The 20,514-nt window shown below is 35.2% G+C and overlaps 1 protein-coding gene and 1 long non-coding RNA gene across 2 annotated transcripts; both read right to left on the bottom strand.

Annotated features, from left to right (window-relative positions):
• Positions 1–1,240: 1,240 nt before the first annotated feature.
• Positions 1,241–15,477, bottom strand: LOC135639365 (crossover junction endonuclease EME1B-like). The gene is made up of 12 exons (XM_065153093.1): positions 15,069–15,477; positions 11,766–12,053; positions 11,586–11,662; positions 9,256–9,438; positions 9,030–9,183; positions 8,819–8,928; positions 8,379–8,554; positions 6,150–6,213; positions 5,937–6,055; positions 3,840–3,929; positions 1,734–1,848; positions 1,241–1,659 (listed from the first exon to the last, which is right to left on the bottom strand). Exons 1-12 carry the CDS (start codon positions 15,367–15,369, stop codon positions 1,486–1,488), a joined length of 1,851 nt encoding a protein of 616 aa, XP_065009165.1. The 5' UTR covers positions 15,370–15,477; the 3' UTR covers positions 1,241–1,485.
• A 1,946-nt stretch (positions 15,478–17,423) lies between these two features.
• Positions 17,424–20,384, bottom strand: LOC135640222 (uncharacterized). Its single transcript, XR_010497205.1, has 4 exons — positions 20,257–20,384; positions 20,094–20,149; positions 17,803–17,844; positions 17,424–17,713 (listed from the first exon to the last, which is right to left on the bottom strand). It is a non-coding gene; the product is annotated as an uncharacterized LOC135640222 (long non-coding RNA).
• Positions 20,385–20,514: the final 130 nt, after the last annotated feature.

The raw sequence follows: 20,514 nt of genomic DNA, 5'->3' as shown, positions 1-20,514 counted from the left end.
ATTAGCTTTCTTGAGTTCAATATGATGGCAAAATGTTAAAAAAATAAATAATTATATGTAACTACTATAGATATTACTGAAGATAATAAAAAAAATATCATGGTAAGAAAATCAATTTCACTGGAAACTATAAAATAGAAAAAAGAAAACATGAATTCCATCGAATTAACTAGAAATGTTATTTCAGATAAGATAGATTAAGGCCATTAATTAATTCAAGGTAATAAACCGCATGAATCTATTATGATAAATCAGGTAATCGAATAAAATGTTAAAATGGCACACCCAATCAATCAAATTACTACTTAGAACACGATGTATTGTCCTATCTCTTTAATGCAGTCAAATTATCCTTGATAAAACATCATTTGACATCATCAGCATGAGCAAAATGACTCTCATTTTGTGGGTGAGCTCATACAAATTTATTCTTCTTAAATGAGTCTATATATATATATATATATATATATATATATATATATATATATATATATATATATATATATATATATATATATATATATATATATATATAAAGCAGGACCAAACGTATTTATCAATCAATATCATCACCTCCTCACCAGAGAACCTGAGGCCGCCCCTCCTTCAAGCGTCTAGCATCAATGTCAAAATCAATATTCACCCTCTATCAATATTCATACTCAAAATAGATAATTTCTCATGAGTCCTCATGCTAATTAGCATAGATGATGAGTTATGACCTTTAGACCCAAATAATAGATCAACTCAAATAATAGATCCATTTACCTTTCAAAAATCAACTCAAATATTTAAATCTAAGTTAATAATGGCATACTCATACAACCATCATAAATCGACTAAAATCTACACAACACAATTTAAAAGCGTCCGATTTTATACGCACGCGTCTCAAAAGTGGCCGTACGGAAAAAGCAAGGAAAAAAAGAATCACCACATTATTATGTGCTGCATCCGCAGATTCCTCCATCAAGTTAGAGTCTAGAAATTGCTATCCCTTCACATTATGAATCTTCGAATTTAATATACGAACCACTCCATAAAACAAAAGGGTAGAAGTCAAATGTAGCACTCGATCTCCTACTTAAAAACACTCATTTTTCTTTATAATTAGAAACATATCCATCATAGCTTCTATGATCGATCTCGAAGAAGTCATCACATTGATCTACAATAGCAAAAAATTTGACCATCATATCCTATACCATTATATGCAATCATAAAACAAATATAGACTAAGTTAGTTTGACCACCATTCATTAATCGAAATTTTTTGGTACATTTAGAACACCCAATATCAACAAAACAAAGAGCAACATCAAAAAAGAAAATCTAACAAGCAACCTATTGTTTCTTTTTTCTGTCTCGAATAACTTATACACAATTCCTGACTCAGGTGAGTAATAACTATTCCTAAAAGATGCATCTGCTATAACAATTCCTAAAAGAGATGGTAGCAGATTTTACCGGCATACGAATGCAGAATCAACAGTGAAAAAAGTCCGCTCCTTCCTCGACATCATCAGTTTTTATGCCTCCAGTTTGTGCCATAAGAACTCTGTACACTCTCTTTGAACAAATCTCACCTAGCCGCCTGTCTTCCGTTCCCACGATCCCTGTAACCATCAAATCCTTAAGCAGGAACTCCTTTTCGTGGACCTGACATTATGGGAGAAAAGAGTCAGCCATGGCTTTGTTGAATCAAACTACTATATCCTAGTGGTAGTACTAACCGATTTATTTGGGTCCATGTATACATTCAAAAGGGATCTCATAGTTGGATACTTCTTCCAAATGGCAACAGCATGTCTTGGTTGCACTTTGGGAATGGCTATTAGTGCTTTCAACCTGGCAAAGCAAAGTGATTCAGAAATTAGAGCCAGCTAGCTACATCAGTGCAGCAGTACACAAGAAAAATCTGAATAGGAACAAAATTGCAATGCTAATAAGACCATACTATTCCACAAAAATAAGTTAGTTGCAGATTGGTTCAATATAGAACAAAACGAGAGGGAAAAGAGTTCAAATCATTTGACCACATAAATCTGAAATAAGAAAAATATGCAGGAATGAATTAACAGGACATATCATAAGAACCCATCTTTAATACTAACATTAAACTAATCTTAAGTTGTTCCAAATAAACATTAAAAAACAACTATTGCTAATGCAATAGAAAGGATATATTAGATTATTTTCTGAACTGTGAATAGATAAGTCTAGATCCACTAAAGTTCAAGTGCAATGTAAAACCATTCCATGGCAGTGGGCCTCATAATGTAAAACATTTGTTCATTATAAAACTAATCAAATACTACAGAGGAACCAGGATCTATTTGTTCAACTAACTTTGATTTCATGACCATTAGATAAATTGTCAGAATAGATGTGTACTGTCCATATTTATCTAAAGAAGAGCATAAACATGATCTAAAAAAATACAAATTGAAGAAACCATTCCATCATTTTAACAAATTGAAGGCATTTTAACATATTTATGTATTTTTAGCCTTATGAACTCTATTGAGAGAAAAAGTCAAATATAATTTAATTTTTACACAATCCTACAATTCCCATCACTGGGTGATTGTCAATTAGCAGATAGAGTTCCGACACTAGCACTAGTATCATGGTAGGTCACCTGTATTATCCACATAAGGCTTCTATATGACGTTGAATATTCACAAGGTTCAAGAACTGCTTGGTCCAGTATGTACTAATTAATATCTACATGCACCCACACCGGAGAATTTTACTCGGCCAGGTTCAGAAGTACTTTTTTTTTTCAAAATCTGGACAGCTGTTGACTCAACAGCCCTGTTGTTGACAGTTAGACAGTTGTTTTTACCATCAACAGTAAGGATGTTGACTATCAACAACTCTACACTCCTCCTCCTCCCCTCTTAGCAACTTCTTTCTCTTTGGCATGCCAATATGTATCAGTCCGGCCACAAACCATTATCGGTCTCAAACCAAAACTTGAAACCTTGATTGACAATATGTATAACCCGCAATTTTGAACTTACTATGACATAGAAGTCAGTATTTCTTTTCATCAGTCCAAGGTAACTTTGTGAATGGTTGTTATGCTTCTTATAAATTATATATATAATTATCACAAATTGTATAAATTCTACAAAATACATCTTCAAATACAATATTATCTGCCATTTATAAATTATTTAAACTATAAAATGACATGTCCATACTTTTCTAAAGTTAGTCCTTTCAGCAAGCTTATATCATGTCATGTCTGTGTTCATGTCCCGCTTCACTGTATCAAAAATAGAAAAACATAACCCCAAAATAGCCAAACTATCTAAACCATGAATTTTAATTGATTCTTAGGTATAGGTAGCTAGATGTCAAAGTTTTGCACACTTGAAAAAGTATATAAGGGATTATTTTAATATTTTAATTTAATATGTAAGTACGTCTTTCTGTTTATTTAACTCACCAAATCAACTCTGTTACTAGGATTACAACGAGGCAATGGCCATATAAGAAGTGTTACATTAAAACAGGAATGGAAAAAGAAAGTAACACATTGCTACACATGAATGTGAGTATGCAATAAAAATAACATATTCCAGCAAAGAATTAAAATCCTAAAGAGTACAATGATGGCTGCAATCAAATGTATTCCATTTGACAACACAATCTCACAGCGAACAATTGATTTATGATACTAAACATTTCGAAACAGGATTAGTAGGATGAATATACAGGGTGCTACTCTTAAATTGTTTCCTACAAAGCAATAAATAAAAAGACATTGAACTAACAGGTATGTAACCGTTACTACTTGTTGAATAGAAAGTACATAAAGCATGTTATACCAGACACTCTTTTTAGTCAGATTCTTGTCAATGAAATCCTTCGGAACAATGGACCCGTTAGCATGTACTGACAGCCAAGTCAACTTCTTTCTGCATATAATTAGAAAATTCATTAGCAATGTAAAGATAATTTTAATATGGAAAAATGATAATCAACCAGAAAAATAAGCATATCCCTAATGCCAAATTTCTACTAGCATATATGTAGCGTAGATAAACTAGGTTTCTATTCCATCAAAACAATCCTCTCATATTCAAGAAAGAGGGGACGTGCTGTTGCCAATTTGAGGACATGTGGCAGAAACTGAAATCTTGATTTTTCGGATAGAAATACTTGCTAGAAATTCAACTTCCCTAATATTGCACTTGAACATTTATTATAATGATGATAATCACTGTGTCCAACTATCAAATCTAAGTTAATTTTTCTGTTAAATAAGTGCATACCCAGAATGACATCTGTTCTCCTGACATCAATAAGGTAGAGATTGTCAAGAGAGTTCTATCCTTGGAAACTGATGAAGACCTTGCAGCATCTAGAGGAGAAATTAATTGTCCTTCCACCTCCAGTGTGGAGTTTGAAAAAATTGATGGTCACTTATAGCAGGCCAAAATGCCTGGAAAGATTGGCACTGAAGTTGTATATTGACCTAAATATCAAGCAGAGGAGTGACAAGGTAATGCTTCAAGAATGCTGTGAATCTACGGAAAAATTGTGCAAAGATCTCAGATGGTAATTGGTCTAGGCCATTTGTTCATTGCTTTCACCTTATCAAAATAAATTGCTGCTGCTTGAATAAAAATATTGTGCCCCAAGAGTTAATAGCCCTCTAAAATGAAATTTTGCTTCTTTCTGATACCGGTAGCACACTCCTGAGATACTCCAAATGATATGTCTTACTCACATATCTACATAATAAGGGTAAAAAGAACAATCACCCATATAGGCCCTTGAAATTTAGGAGCAGTCCAAAGGGCATAACCAAAATTAATAGTGCTCATTGTGGGTTCTTTAAGTTGTTTAATCAAAATCATCCAAGTAGATTTGAGTCTAATGATAGATTGGTCCAAGTCCAATTAAGAAAAGTGGCAAACTCCATTTAGCTCATCTAGCAATTTAACCATTACAAGAATTAAGTATTTATCTTGTACAATGATGTGGTTCAATTTCCTGTAATCCATGTAAAATCAACAAGTTTCATCTTTTTTTCTAAACAAGCAAACTAGGAAGATTAGAAATCCTGGGTAATCGTATCACTCTTCTTCACCTGCTTTTCAATTTCAAGTTTTTTATACATAAGGATATCAATTAACTCTTGCATTAACGGGAGGCAAGATAGATAGGAATCCCAGAATCATGATCTCTTGCTGGAGGTAAGCCTTTCATTCTTCAAACAAATTTGTGAACTATTGTAGCAACTCCTATATATGCCCTTGGTGGACTACAGTTTGATACTTGCAGAGTCAGTTCAGCGTTTAAAATAATCTGATTGAAGTTTAATTCAGATCTTCTACACTTGAAATTTTTTTATCTGAATCATATTTCAGCAAATGCGAAACTTTGGGCAAGAAAATATGCCTGTACCAGAGCTGCAGTTTATTCGACTGATACATTGCAGAAAGATGAAATTTCACTCGCCTTCTTGAGAATCATTTTGGTACTCTAGCAGCAATCAAAGGCTGATTGAGGCAGTAGAAAGGCAAAATAGGTGTGTTATTTTCAAAATTTGTTGGAGGGCCTAACAAATGTCGATATCATGTTTTCAATATCCCAACTAATATTAATAACTACTTCAATCAACCAATATAAGCTTACAAGTATATCAGCATCCTTCACCATCTTTAGCCTTAAATCTTTGCCAGAGCCAGGCTTATATTTATTGAAAATCCATAATCCAAATATCTGGCCTGAACAAATTGACGTTTACCGAATGAACAGGCTGTATCCAGCTCTAGCTTGATTCCAGTGAAGACAGGTCTCAAGCCGACTTTTGGGACTCAAGTCAGCCCATTCAAACAACATATATATTGTCAAGCATACAAATGCAAATAAATACTTTTGAGACTCAAGATTAGGAGACAAATGCCCAAACTTACCTAAACTGGCAATTGGCAAGGCTACATGTTAAGCCAACAACATGTTCTGCTAATTCTGCTTCATCTATGCATTGCCTTGAATGCACGTTTGAGTAATGAGTCGTCAACTTTGACAAAATCTATAAAAAAATTCAAATACTTAAAGGTGAAATAATTTAAACAAACATAACTCATGAAAAACTCAGGAGCAACAATTTTGATAAAGATGCAGACCTCCTCAACAGGTGGGCATTTCCAACAGCTAGCATTTGATGGATTTTTGTATTGATTTTGTTCACTGACAAAACAAAAAATCATGCTAAAAGTACTTAAAAAGTCAGATATAAAAATCTTAGGAGACAAGAAAGATACTTATCAGAGAAAACTTGCAGCAAATAGAGGAACAAACAAAAACAATATGAATAAGCTCAAATAAAAGCAAATATTTGCTCAAAAAAGTAAAGTTCAAATCATGTCAACATAGACAAGCTCCACAGATTAGAAACTCATAGAATGCTTAAGCTCTCAAAAGAATATCAAGCACCAATTTCTCAAAGACTCAAACACTGTCCATGTTCAGTAGCCATTTTGTTCAACAGGCAAGTGAGACTTTTAATAGAAAAACTAATTGTTGATGGAAAAAGTATATTTTAATTATTCAAAAATGATTCATGTCATGGCATATGGCTATGCATATTGCATATTTTGTGTGAACTAAGGAATTCAATCTTGGATACCTGACTGTAAGAGGCACGAAGAATGAAGAAGACAAAGGAAGAAAAGAGGAAGAGGATGCAGAGGATGATAGAGGAGACGGGAGAGGATGAGTATGGGTCCGATGGATGGTGGACTGGTAGTGGAGTCCAGGCCACAAGCGAGGGGCAAGCCTACGGTGCCGTGGACCACTCCATAGGAGTCATGTGTCTTTGACTCATGAGAGAATTTAGAAAACCTAAATGTACAAAGTTTAAAAAAAGACTAGATCCTACCGATTGGAAGCAGTTCCATCCACATCTCACATCCTGATTCATGCCAAGACCAGTAGATAGTGGTTAATACGAATAGGTCCGAGTGGTCTTGCATGGTACAAACATTTTCAGGCCATACATGTGCTCGGACCGCTAGATACTAGTTGGTGCAAACCGGTTGCAGCTGCCAAAACAAATCAGGATCATTTGATCCTAAACAAAAACTCCTTCCTACTGTCAGTTTCAGTTAGCATAGGTTAGTTTTGATGGTTTCAGCAACTTTGGCAAAACAAATCAGCAGGTCTAGAAAAACTGAACTTCACAAAGAAGAAAAAATCCCTTTTTGACTTTTCAAAGCAAATTGTTATATTTGACCTACATAATCAAACAATCAAAACAAAACAAGTCACCAAACTAAAGTAGTTAAAATAAAATTAGTCAAGATTGGAACTACATGGCCAAGCCAACAATGCCCAGAATGGCACAAACCATCAAAACAACTCTCTTTATGCATAGAGCTGATAGAACTGTGGAACTCAAACCAAAAACCTAGACAGTGATGTATATATCACCATATAGCAATATAAAATTACCAACTTTTCTTTAAACAAATGACAGAGATGGATTACACTAGCTTACTCATACTTAATTAGTATAGATGTGACTAAAGTAGCCTCTGTAACACTATAGAATATTAACATAACGGCATATTATTTTAGGGCCTTCTTACAAATATCCCTGTTCCAGGCTACATACTAACAAGGGTTGACAATTGTGATGCTTAATAGAAGTCTCTTACAATCATTTCATTGTATCATGTTTAGCTAAAATTGTATGCAGATATTACATGGTCCGGTAGTACATAACAAAATTTAAATAGTCTCACCTGCAAAAATATCCAATTTAAGATAGCTCATATAAAGTTCTGGGATCAACATATCAGCAAAAATAAATATAATCCCACAAGAAAATCGTAGAAATCATTATTTATCATTCCTATCAATTGCAGAAATATAGGGTCATCAAACTATTTATCATTCCTAACAATTGGACAAATACATGGTATAGAATCCTCATAATATAACAGGACAAAAAAAGAAAACTGCAAGAGGACCAATAGGTGACCCACCCAAATTTAGAATGAAATTTTGAAACGTACATTTGAGTAAAGTTACTAGATTCCAACTGCAGCATCAGAATTAGTTCTTGTAACAGTGCTATCAAATAATACAATAACTTCATTGCTTCAATTAATTACCAACCAACACCACAAAACTGAGAATGCTCAATAATTTCTTGTATGCATATTGAAAATATTAGGAATTAAAAAACACATTTCTAAATTAAATTTCCACAAAGATTGATCCCTCAGAGATGACCAAAATGGAACACATATAATAACCACTAAGGAATTGTAGATGCAAAAATATCGAAGAGCCAAGAATAAAGTAAAATTGGAAGGAACAAATAACATGAGCCAGAACCCAGGACTAACCATTTTTTTATGTAACTCGTTAGTTTGTTAATAAGATAGCATATCGTGAAAGTTGGGTACTGACTTTGGACTCTATGAATGCTGTCAAAGAAGGATTCAGTGATTACAAGGTCACAAAATTCCTCTGCCTCAGACACAAGTAGTATGTATGGCACTTCTGATCCAAGAGAGGAAAGCTGCATATTATTTGTAAGAATAGTCAGTGCTTAAATAACAAATTTTATGCAAAAGCAGCCAAATACATATTGATCAAAAGTTTAAATTATACCACTAAATAAAAGTACAACAAATTTTATGCAGGATTGATGCTTTAAAAATAATTTTCTTCTCCCAGTCTATATCACACCATCTTTTTGATCTTTTCTCTCCTGTAACTCCTTTCAAGCAAAGTAACACATTAGCATGAGTGTTGGATAGTGTGCTCTAAAAGATCACCTTACCTTTGCCATATGATCAGGTACATTCATTTTCCACATGATTGATCTTTCAACCGGATTTGAGGTTACACGAAAAGATAGACCTTTCTCTGCAAACCTAGTGAGAAGATGCCCTACATCAAATTTGGACAACAAAGTTCAGGAATGGAAAATAAGCTAATATTGTAAGAATGACATGACTATTTACAGGATTAAATTGACATGTTTACCATACCACCAACAGACCCGTTTTCTATAACTTTAACATCAATCTCAGCCAAGATAGACTTTAATGCAAATTTCCCTTTTACCCATTTTTGCTTCTCCTTCTCCAATTTCTTTGCTTCTGCTGCTTCAGATTTCAAAGCTTCTTTCTTCAATTTCTCTTGCTGTACACAGAAATCTGCAGTCACATTATGTTATCTGTTTCAAATGTCAATATGAATTTACTCAAAACTAACCTGTTTCTGTCGTTTTCTTTCTTCAAGTAAATGACGTTTCTCTTCTTTGAGTTTCTTTTTTCTTTCATCAGCCTCAGTTTTGTGGTTTTTCCTAGCATCAACTATGACACCTTTGCGGTTCTGATCTCCAGTGAAATCTTCTTTATCAAACATGCAATCCTGATCATCACTGTGGTTTCCAGTCTGTAATGCAGATAATAAACATTCAGCTCTGTTCTGTCTTAAGTATAATATATGATTAATGACTTGTAAAAAGCAGAAATTAGTGTGTCCAATAGTCTGAAACAAACACCAGCATATATATATATATATATATATATATATATATATATATATATATATATATATATATATATATATATATATATATATATATATATATATATATATATATATATATATATATATATATATATATATATATATATATATATGAAGAATGAAAAATTAGTCCAAGAAAATTTAGAGGTCATTATTGAAAAACAATATAAAACCAATAAAAAACAATAATCATAGAGACATAAATCTGCAAGGAGCAACTAATATAAACTATCATGAGCAGCAAATGGCCAAGTAACAAAAAGTGATGTGCAAGAGCCAAAAAAAATGGCAAAGGGTGCTCTAATCACAAGAGTTATCTTACTGCTTGAATGTTGATGGGCAATCTATGTGTACAAGTTAATGTTGTTTACACTCTCACTGTGATTGTTAACCTTAAAAACAGGTATACCCATTGGTTCCAATCAAGAAAATAAAATTAGTGGTACACTATGCGGTACAGGTCCTATGTACCAGTCAAACAAAACCATGGTTGCGGTATACTACACTTTACAGCTAAAACCAAAACAAGCCAGGCAAACCAGCCCAATTTGGTGTGATAAATGGATAGGGCCTACCACTTAATTCAAGGCACCAGCAAATTGCAACAATTTTCAGGTGGTTTTAAACTATTCCCAAATTGGTGGTGGCAGCAAACCCACAGAAGAGAGAGAAGAAGAGGAGAAGCAGCAGTAGCAGCAGCAACAGGTAACGAGGTAAACATACAAGTACTTTTTTCCTCCGAATTCTTCTCTGTTTTGTTTTATTTATTGATTTTGGCCTGTACCAACTGATACACTACAGAGAATTGTACAAGGACTAGCCCAATAGGCTTTTGGTTCCAGTACCAGTACCAGTACCAGTATTTGACTCCTTGATTCCAAATCATATAAGAAGATCAAGAGTGATACTTTAATGTGATATTTAGTTTTTTTTTCCTCCTTTCCCTCCAGTTAGAATATCCAATGATATGCTTGAACAAGATGACTGATATGGAACCCCTCATTAAGTGCACAATTTTGGAGCACTAAAAATATTAATGTCATTTAATATGTTTCAAGAAATTTTAATTCTTATCAGCAGGGAAGTTTATTGAGCAGCTCAAATTCATCACCTACATTTTCGAATTTTAACTAAAAGTTTCACTCTCCAATAGACTTAAATGCAGCTTATTATCTGATAGACAAGAACAATAAAGAAGATAATAGGTAACAAGGACTAATATTTTCTAAATTCAGTTTTGGAATCTGTCATATCATATACTTGATATAACATACTTAGTCAATATAATGTGGTAAGAGTCCCCACCAACTTATGGAAGTATGAAGCATGGTATGCAATTTCGAATAGTACCGTCCGGTATGGGCGGTACATACTGGTCCGACAGCATATCGGTACGTGGACCGCTCGCTATCGGACGGAATGTGCTACAGTGCTATAGTGATACACTATAACAGTGCTACTATAGAGGAAGAAATATTTAAAACCACTTGGTACGCCCTGGTGTACCGAGCGGTACACGGTACCGTACCATACCGAGCCAACATCGAAACACCGGTATGGTACGGTATTGCATACTTTGGTATGAAGTACAAATATTTTTAAATATTATACTTGGAAAGAAACAGAGTGAGAGACAAAGAGAGCAAAAGAGAGAGTGAGAAGAAGAAACTACTAGCACCAGTTTTCAGTTGTCTGGAAAAGTACATAACATAATAGCACTCAGTTTAATCAGCATGTCAAATACTATCATCCTATAAGTCATGACATTGCATCAAATAGTGCAGAGACTAGCCATACTAGCAAAAGAAGCAAAAAATGGATAGCAAAAATTATTGTAAGACTTAAAATAGTTCTTTTCAAAATTATTTAATTAGGCCTTGCACAAAAACACTCCAAAAGATATGCCTATATCTATCTGATGTGATAATTTGGTGTTTCGACAAGTACTTAGTACCACATCCGGAAGCTTGTGCACACACTCGATGAAAATGGAACTTTCATGGGATCACCTGCAGAAGAGCTTCTTTAGCCATGCAGCAACCATGCAGAGGACTGGCACCAACAATCTGTACGAAACTGGAGGTGGCTGGAAAACATGTTCACTTTATAAACCAAAATGACCAGAAAGTGACACACTAATAGTATAATCCTAGCTTCAGCTTGGAATGTTAGACATATGTATGAGTTACCATCAATGCAGTCATCAATCACTCCATGTCTACCATCCTGTATAATATCTTTATTGTTCTTATAGTAGCTGTCAGAAACTGCATCATCAATTGGGAAACATAATGTGTCATGATCCTTTTCTGCTCCTGAAACTTTTAGATCTACAGCTCTGTGGAATCTTAAATCTGTCCCAGCATGCTCGGGTGGTGTAGATAAAGCACTTGTGGTATCTTGTTTGCTCACATTTACCAAATGTGCACCAAGTTCGGACTCATTATCAGATTCCAAACAAATCAACCCAGTAATTCCTGTTAAGAACAACAGCAACAACAAAGTTGTAAGTCCCAACTAATTCGTCTCAAGCACAATAATAAAAAAAAGGGCCTTACAGAAAAATCTGGTGGACAAACAGTCAAAATTAAGTGAACAAAGTGTAGTTACCATTTGATAACCACAATTAAACTTTGAAGCAAAAAGGAGGAAATGAGTTAAATAACAAAAATGATAAATCAACCAAGGAACGACTACTAACATGCTTGTGCACTGCAGCTGTACCAATAAGCAAACAAGAAAACAATAGACAAGGAAAATGACGTATTACCGAAGCATGCTTATCATTAAAATGATATAAGGCACCACAGACAAGAGTCAAGAATAGGTTCGTCGTACCGCGATATATTGCCCGGTATAGACGGTACATACCGATCCATGCAGACCACCCTGTACCGAGCAGTACACGTAACATAACCCCGTATCGGGTGATACAAGATAGTACCGATCGATAACGATCGGATTTTGATCAATACTGATCACAGGCTAAGATTATCCTATTTCAAATGGTAAATTTGATCATTTGAACCAAGGGAAAAGGTTAAAAAACCCTTTCCTCCTATCTCTTTCAACCCATTTCACTCTCTCAAACTCATCAACTCTCTTAAACCCTTTTTCACTCACCTCTCTCTCTCTCATTCTCACAGTTTCAACTTTCTCAAACAACTAACAACAGTACGGTGATAGTTGGTCATTCTTCTCCAAGCAACAATATGGTGATCGATCTTATGATACGGAGTAACAGATCAGTGATGAAATTCTAACATTCTCTATGCTCCGCACTAATACATGCTATAATCGTCCTTGCCTCAGGAGCTACCTTGGACACATATGGTTCACAACAATCGAACTATGACCAGCACCACATTGATGCATCAATGACATACGGTGTATCAGTATACTATGTCGTGGGATCAATCTAAGGATTGGGTCCAACAAACATATCAAATTGATATATAGATACATAAGATCGAGGATCTCAATCCAACGCTCATGGAGTCCTGTCATTATTTTTGGTGGTAGAACCAGGCATATCCATCGATTGATTACTTGATTTAAGTATAAGTTTTTTAAAAAATAATTTAATAATTCAAATCATTTCTTTGAAAATAATTTAATATCAACGGAAGAACGGTCCGAAATGTACCACAAAACTACTTCTTAAAGTCTAAAAAAGATGTGTCATTATTCTTTACTAATTTAGATTATTTTTGCTAAAATTATATTAAACTTATATTTATTTCCAATTTAAAAACCCTAATCTAACTTCTTTTTTTCTATTTTTTTATTAAAAAATTTAGAGCTATTTTCTTCCATTTTTCCGTGTCATTGGTACGGCCCGCCGTATTGACACATGATATGTCGATACGGATCGGTATGTACCGTATTGATGACCAGTTGGTACACTAGTATAGTTCGGTAAGGCGAATCCTCACTCAAGATGGGTGCTCAATTTCTAGACATTCCAATAGTAATACATTCGAACAGGCTCAGTACTTATGCATAAAAAATGAAGAAACAAACTCAGTCTATGAGAATCCTACCAATGCGGGGTACAGTGTCAATGTACTAAAGCATACCATCAATAAATCCAGGAGTAAACACGAGAAGCCGATGCATCACACCTACATAAATTACAGTGACAAACTATGACTAACTATTCGTTGCAGCATGGCATATTAATTTCTAGAACACTGCATTGTACTGCATCCTGTAATGATAGATCAATGCTAGATATACAGATTATTTACTAAAATTCATAGATGCACATTATGAGTTATTTGTAATGTGAATATCACTTCCAGGATGAAGTTAATTGATAAGGATTGATGACAATTACTAGAAGTCTAAAAATTGTTTTGACTATATTCACCTTAATTTACAGAAGACAATGCATACAAAACATTCTTTGAGTCCAAAAACGCCAATATAATCATGCAGACTATATAAACTTTTCTGTCTGAATTCAGGTTTTACACCACTATCTGATGGGAGAAGTACAAGAGTTGCAAGAGAAATCAGAACTAGTCAATGAGAAAGACAAAAATCCTCTGTACATTCATTTTCTAATTACCTCTGAATAAAATTCAGACGGCCAATGTACCAGCAAGTACACTCTTCCAAAGAATATAATACATCAAAATTTATGTTGCCATACATGCCAGCCTGCTACCAGAGTGATATGTGCCAATATGTCTATCAATGATGAAATGCAACATGGCTATTGTACGTATTTAAAAATTATTTTTATTACTGAATAAGCTTTGACATAAAAGTATATCCATATCGAGTCAAATCAGTACCCCACATTTAGATCCATGTATGACAGTGTCTAGATAATTTATAAGAGTAAGTTTTTGGGCCCGATGTTAATATCATGATTTTGATAATAATAAAATGTTTCGTGCATACAAAATCAATCACAGGTAGCATCAAAGCAATCTCAAGAACTCATTGGATAAGTAAAATACAAGGTTGGCAGCTTCAAAATCAAGCCAGTACATTCTTTATTCCATTTTTATTTATCTCGGGAACTTGATTACTTTTACATAAAAAGAGAAATATTTTTACATAATAAGAGAAACTCAATACAAACCATTGGACTTGGACTTAGTGACTACAACTAGTAAACTAAAAAAAAGTGCAAATTTTGAAGAGACGTGTGATTATACCTTTACAAATAAACTTCAAAAGAGATTGACCAAAACCGTATTTTTTGGAGATAAAAAGGATAAACATAATGATAAAGATACTAAACAAATTCCACCCTAAATCCCAAGCAGGGTACAACACCTATTTAATCCCACTTAAACTGAGGAAGGAGAATCAAATCAATCAACCACCTATAAAGGAAATGCACTCTCCAAAGGAATAGGGATCAAACCCCACCCTCCACCGGGAAGACAAACTCTCAACCGTCCAGTACAAGGGACGGCAGGCAGAACCAAACCTAAAAAAATCAATCTTTAATTTAAAGAAAGAGGAGAACTCACCGGCGAATTTATCTGAGGAAGCATTTCCGAATTTGGCACGGGAAAGGCTGCATTTGACAACAGAAGGATCAGAATCGAAGGCGAAGCCAGGAGAGAGGGGCGTCTCGGCAACAAAGGAGGGGGTGCGGGTGGCGTCGGCCTTCTGAGGGGTTAGGTCGTCGTCGATGACGACAAGGGTCGGAGGCGGCCCTCCGCTTCCCCCGAGTTTCAACTGCTGCCTCTTCTTGGGACGACGCGGCGAGGGAGAAGGGGACGAAATGTCCACGGCGACTGCGGGAGGCGGCAGGGGCCGGCGATCCATCAAGGCGATCGGAACGCGCTCTAAGATTGGGGATCTTTGGGGTTTGAGAGAGGGTCAGGCGACGCTTCCATCGCGCCAAACAATGGTGTCAAAAAGCTCGTCCCCGTCAAATTATCGGGTCGGATCGATGAAGATACCGGAGTTCGGTCGGCGTAGCGAGGTCACATAAACCCGACCCGACCTACCAAAGAAATGGAACTATCGGGTCGGATCATCCGAAAACCGGAGTTGGGCAGGGATAGTGACTGCTTAAACCCGACCCGATCCGCCATTTGGTCAACAATTCTTGATCCAAAACCGAGCTATGATTAATGGGTCGGATTGGATCAGATCGGGTTGGCAAATCAAAGGATGTTCGAACTATTGTTCTTTTAGCATCAGAATCAGATTAGGCTGAGGGAGATAGGTCAGGTTAAATCATACCATCAAGAAACAAACGCTCAACCTGAAAGATGAACACGAATCTAATTTTACTTTCAACTTGGATTAAGGTTCGAGCCAAAATAAAAATGACCGGATATAAGTCAAATTTAGGGTGCAAAAAGGGTTCGAAAAATAATGTGAATCGATATATAAAATATATGAAAAAAAAACAATAACATTATTAGTAAATTGTAAGTATTAAAATATCATATGATAGCCTAAATCTATTTGAATATTACAATGAATTTTCTTTAGAAAAAAAAAACGTAGATATATAGTTATAACTAATGATAAAACAGAAACTGCCATATACTTTTACAACAATAAAATCTAACAAAATTTGTCATGGTTTAAAATTAGGCTAATTACATATTAACTTTATAGTTAGACTTCAGCATATTGGTCCTATACTTAAAAAATTTACATTACAATAAGTAAAACATCTAGCTCCATTTATCCTTATCGACGAAAGCACAAAAATGATAGATAAAAAAATAATTTCAATGTCTCAATTACGTTTTCAATTATAACGGGCAACGACGCCATTAGGGGTCACGAATGGTTATTATGGATAAAAAGAAATAATAATGACAAGAGATGAGATGATAACATAGATGTTGATGTTCTACATCTACGTTGATGCCGATGCATCGATGTAGACAGATGAAAGAACCACTCATCATTTGCATTGGCATTGATGTAAATGCAAAGCAACACCGTTCTGCTCTGTGTCAACGCCTATAATATTACAGGGAAGGGTGACGTTGCTTTGCATCCGTGTCAGTATCAAATGCAGATGTCGAACGACCCTTTCACTACTTCACATTTATGTCAACGCTAATGTAAATACCGAGCGATCCTTTCATCGCATCTATGTCGATGTCGGCATAGTTGTCGAACTGCGTCGACGCAAATGCAAAAAGACACTCGGTATTTGCATCAATGCCAACATAGATACAAAACGATGCCAACATAAATACAAAGCATCGACATCTACGTCGTTGCCTAACCTCTCATCGTTGTTGTCCCCTCCTCATCCCCTATAGTCACTCATGACCCCAACGATGCTATCGTCCACCACCACCGAAAATATAATTCAAACACTTTTCTATCGATAAAATCGATAACGATAAGATAATTAGAACTAAATATTTTATTTTCATAACTATAAGGATTCTAATATAAATTTTTAAATTTTAAAAATCAAAATACTATTATAAAAATTTTAATATATTTTTTTTAAATTTAAAAATCAAAATACTAAATAGATCTAACCATATAAAATAATATATAATTAACCCTTTAAAGTTACATACATAATATGACTATCTCTTTTATCAAGGACTTTCATAGTGAAAGAAGAAAACCTCAAAAGAGGTAAGAGTGAAAAAGGTAGATGAGCAGGGAGAAAGGAGGGAAAGGGATTAAGAGATAGAAAGGAGGGTTACAGAGAGCCTTAATTCTATCACCATATAGATGCATTGATTGATGCACGCACTGGTTCACGCAAAAATTTTGTATGCAAATGATGAAAATTACTAGAGATTAGAAAGTAGATCAGTTTCTTTTTCAGATTCAGATCAATATCCTTTTGACATTACCATCGGGTTAAATGCAAAAAGAGGAGCGCATTGGCAGCAACAACTTCATGGATGGGGAATATATAATTTAAAATGATGCATAGGACAAGGCCTAGCTGAGACTCAAAACAGTACAATCTCATATCATGACTTGCTTCGGAATCTGATAGAGCATCTTAAGTACTAGTTATCACCACATAGGAATCAGAATCCAAGAAAAGGTGGACAAACATTATATTAGCAGTACAGTAGGAAGAACATTATTTCTTCCCACTCTTCTTGAGACCTGTACCCCCAAATGATCCCTTCTGGGATGCCTTGGCCCTGAGCTCCTTCATTGCCTGTTTAAAGAAAGTAAAACTTAGCCATCCAAATAATTTTCATCTGATTTAGGAAGATAATCCACAACTCATACAAAATTTAACGTCACCTTCTCCTCATCTTTTTTCTTCTGGAGGTTTGCTAAATCCGTCTGCAAAGAGCCCAAAAATGTCAATGTCAGACACAACACAGAATTACTATAATCCATATCAAAGTAAATGGGCCAGCAAATTTATGAACAAGCAACATCGTCTGAACATTTGTTCCTAGTTGTAATTCAAGTTTTGGAAATTAAGACTTCCACTTCAAAGTGACATGAAAATCAGCAAAATTGATGAGACACAGACTTCAAGAACACATATGTACTCTTAATAGTACTTAGCAAAGAATGCCCTAATAAACAAGACAAATCAGTATGATAGGATTTGCTGCGGCCCCATAAGCAGGGGAAAAAATAAACAAGAGATGGATGCACCTATCCAGAGTCTTTGCTGAAGCACATTCAATCTAACAAATTCATTGGATCAAATAAAATTTACAAATCCCAGGGAATCATAACGAGAGCTCCCAGTGACGGTGGTGTATAACAAAGCAAAACAGGAAAAGAAGTTAAGAGGGAGTGATTGGTAGCATATCTATAGTTGGAAATCATCCATCCTCATGATCCAAGAAGCTGAGACAAAATCTTGCTTAATTTAGTGCTAAGAGTATTGTTTTTAATCAAGGTTTGACATACCGAAATGTACCGCTTGGTACAGATAGTATGTACCAATCCAACAAAGGATCGGTACATGCGGTACATCGATACACCTTAGTGTATCATGTGTCAATATGATCGGTATAGCTTGATACATATCATACCGATAGCTGATTGGTACACCGGTATGGACCGGTAATACAAACCATGTTTTTAATAGACAATAATAACCCAAAGACACCTTGAGTCAAAACAACCACATTAAAAGAATCATAGTTTACATGTTCTATATGGTGGCACAATACCTTTTCAAAGCAATAATGCATTATGGAAGGTAGGAACTGATCATCCATTCATAAGTTCTTTCCCCCTTCTAATTTCACCACAATTTATAGAAAAAAATTGTATGCTTTAAGACTAGAATCATCATAAGAGATGAACATACTGGAGATCAGCGGAGAAGGACATCCATTGACCCATGTAGGATTGTAAACCTGTTTCTGCCAGTTTCTTATTCCTTTTTTCTTTTTGTTACTTCAAATATTCTTTATGTCCACAGTTACCTTTATATTAAACAATTAAGCATTGAGATAGTCTTTGTTACAATGATATTTTGACGTAAACTGTGTAACAAAATTGTTTATTTTTCCTTAGTTTCACAAAATTAACCATGTGGGCAAACTAAGATTGAACCAAGGACATGTACTCTACAGCATAAGCTATATCTTATAATCTCCTTAGAACAAGAAAGGATTTTGGGTGTTCTGATTTCCAACGAGCCATTGAAGTGGATGATAATTAAGTAAAGGTGCAACTATTGGATTTTTTTCATGTATAGTAGACGAATTCTACGAGCTAGAGCCATCAATCATAGCAACAAGAACATTTAAAGCTAAATGAATTCAAAACCTTTCGCTGAGTTCACTAAACACTCACCTCAGATGATTTGCTCAGAAGTTTATCTTAGTTCTAAAGTATGAATACCACAATTCCACAATCATCCCAAGATACATCTAACATGCAGCATCGCCAAACAGGGTCAATACCAACTAACTAGTTCTTATGCGGTCAAAGGATTTCAGGTACTCCAACTAAACAAGCTTAATTAAGATTAAATGAGAGCGAATAGGACCCTTTTTTTTTTAGACAAAGAAACAAAGTATCTTCGTTTGCTTTACCCTTATAATATCTCCATAAGGTACAGCGCTTAAAATCCTACGTCCAAACCAGAGTTTGACCGTTCACGCCATAATAGCAGAATAGCAGTAGAAAACAATCATATCACGGTTTTCTTGGCATCAGAGATAAAGTTGAAGAAAAAAGACACCAAGATTCAACAAAAGACATTATTACACAGAAACTCAAGGAATCAATCGATTTATTATGAGAAATCTATTGGGAACAGGGCAGAAACTTAAGAAGCAACGCTTTTCTAGGCATCAAACATCAATTCAAGCACAGGCAGAAAATCCCAGTTTCCCGTTGTATAAGAACTCGAGGAATCAATCAAACGATTAGGGAAATCATTATAGAGAGAGAGAGAGAGTTGATCCTACTGAAAAACCGTATTGCCAACATCAAAGACCAATACGAAAGAAAGACAAATTTGAAACAAACATCGAACCCAAGAGCCCACTTCCCGTTAAATAAGAACTCGAGGAATCAAGAACAAGAGAGTCGAGCAGATCAAGAAGCCACCATACCTCATCGTAATCCTTCTTATCGGATTTAGGTTGCTTCAGGGGCTTCAACTTTCCACCTGAAACGATCGCATGGACATCGATTCAAATCCTCGAGAAGCGATTACAAAGAAAACGACACGGATCTTAGAACAAGAGAGAGAACGAGAAAGATAGAGAGACTAACCTTGCTTCGACGACATGGCTGCTTCGAACCGGAAGGGAAAGCGAACCCCAATTTTTGATGTCCGATACCAAATCGACAGAAGGGGAGACAGTTAGTGCGTTGGGTATAAATAAGGGACGGGATGGCGAACCCTAACGGGGCCCAGTAACTCCAGAAGGTTCTTTCGTACCGACACGAAACTGGGCCTCAGTTGTAAATTGTGGAGCTTCTCCTAATGTTTATCACTCGTAAAATGAATATAATATATATAGGACGAAT

Source organism: Musa acuminata, chromosome BXJ3-6, assembly GCF_036884655.1.
Source record: "Musa acuminata AAA Group cultivar baxijiao chromosome BXJ3-6, Cavendish_Baxijiao_AAA, whole genome shotgun sequence".
NCBI lineage: Eukaryota > Viridiplantae > Streptophyta > Magnoliopsida > Zingiberales > Musaceae > Musa > Musa acuminata.
This window is presented reverse-complemented; position numbering and strand designations above follow the sequence as displayed.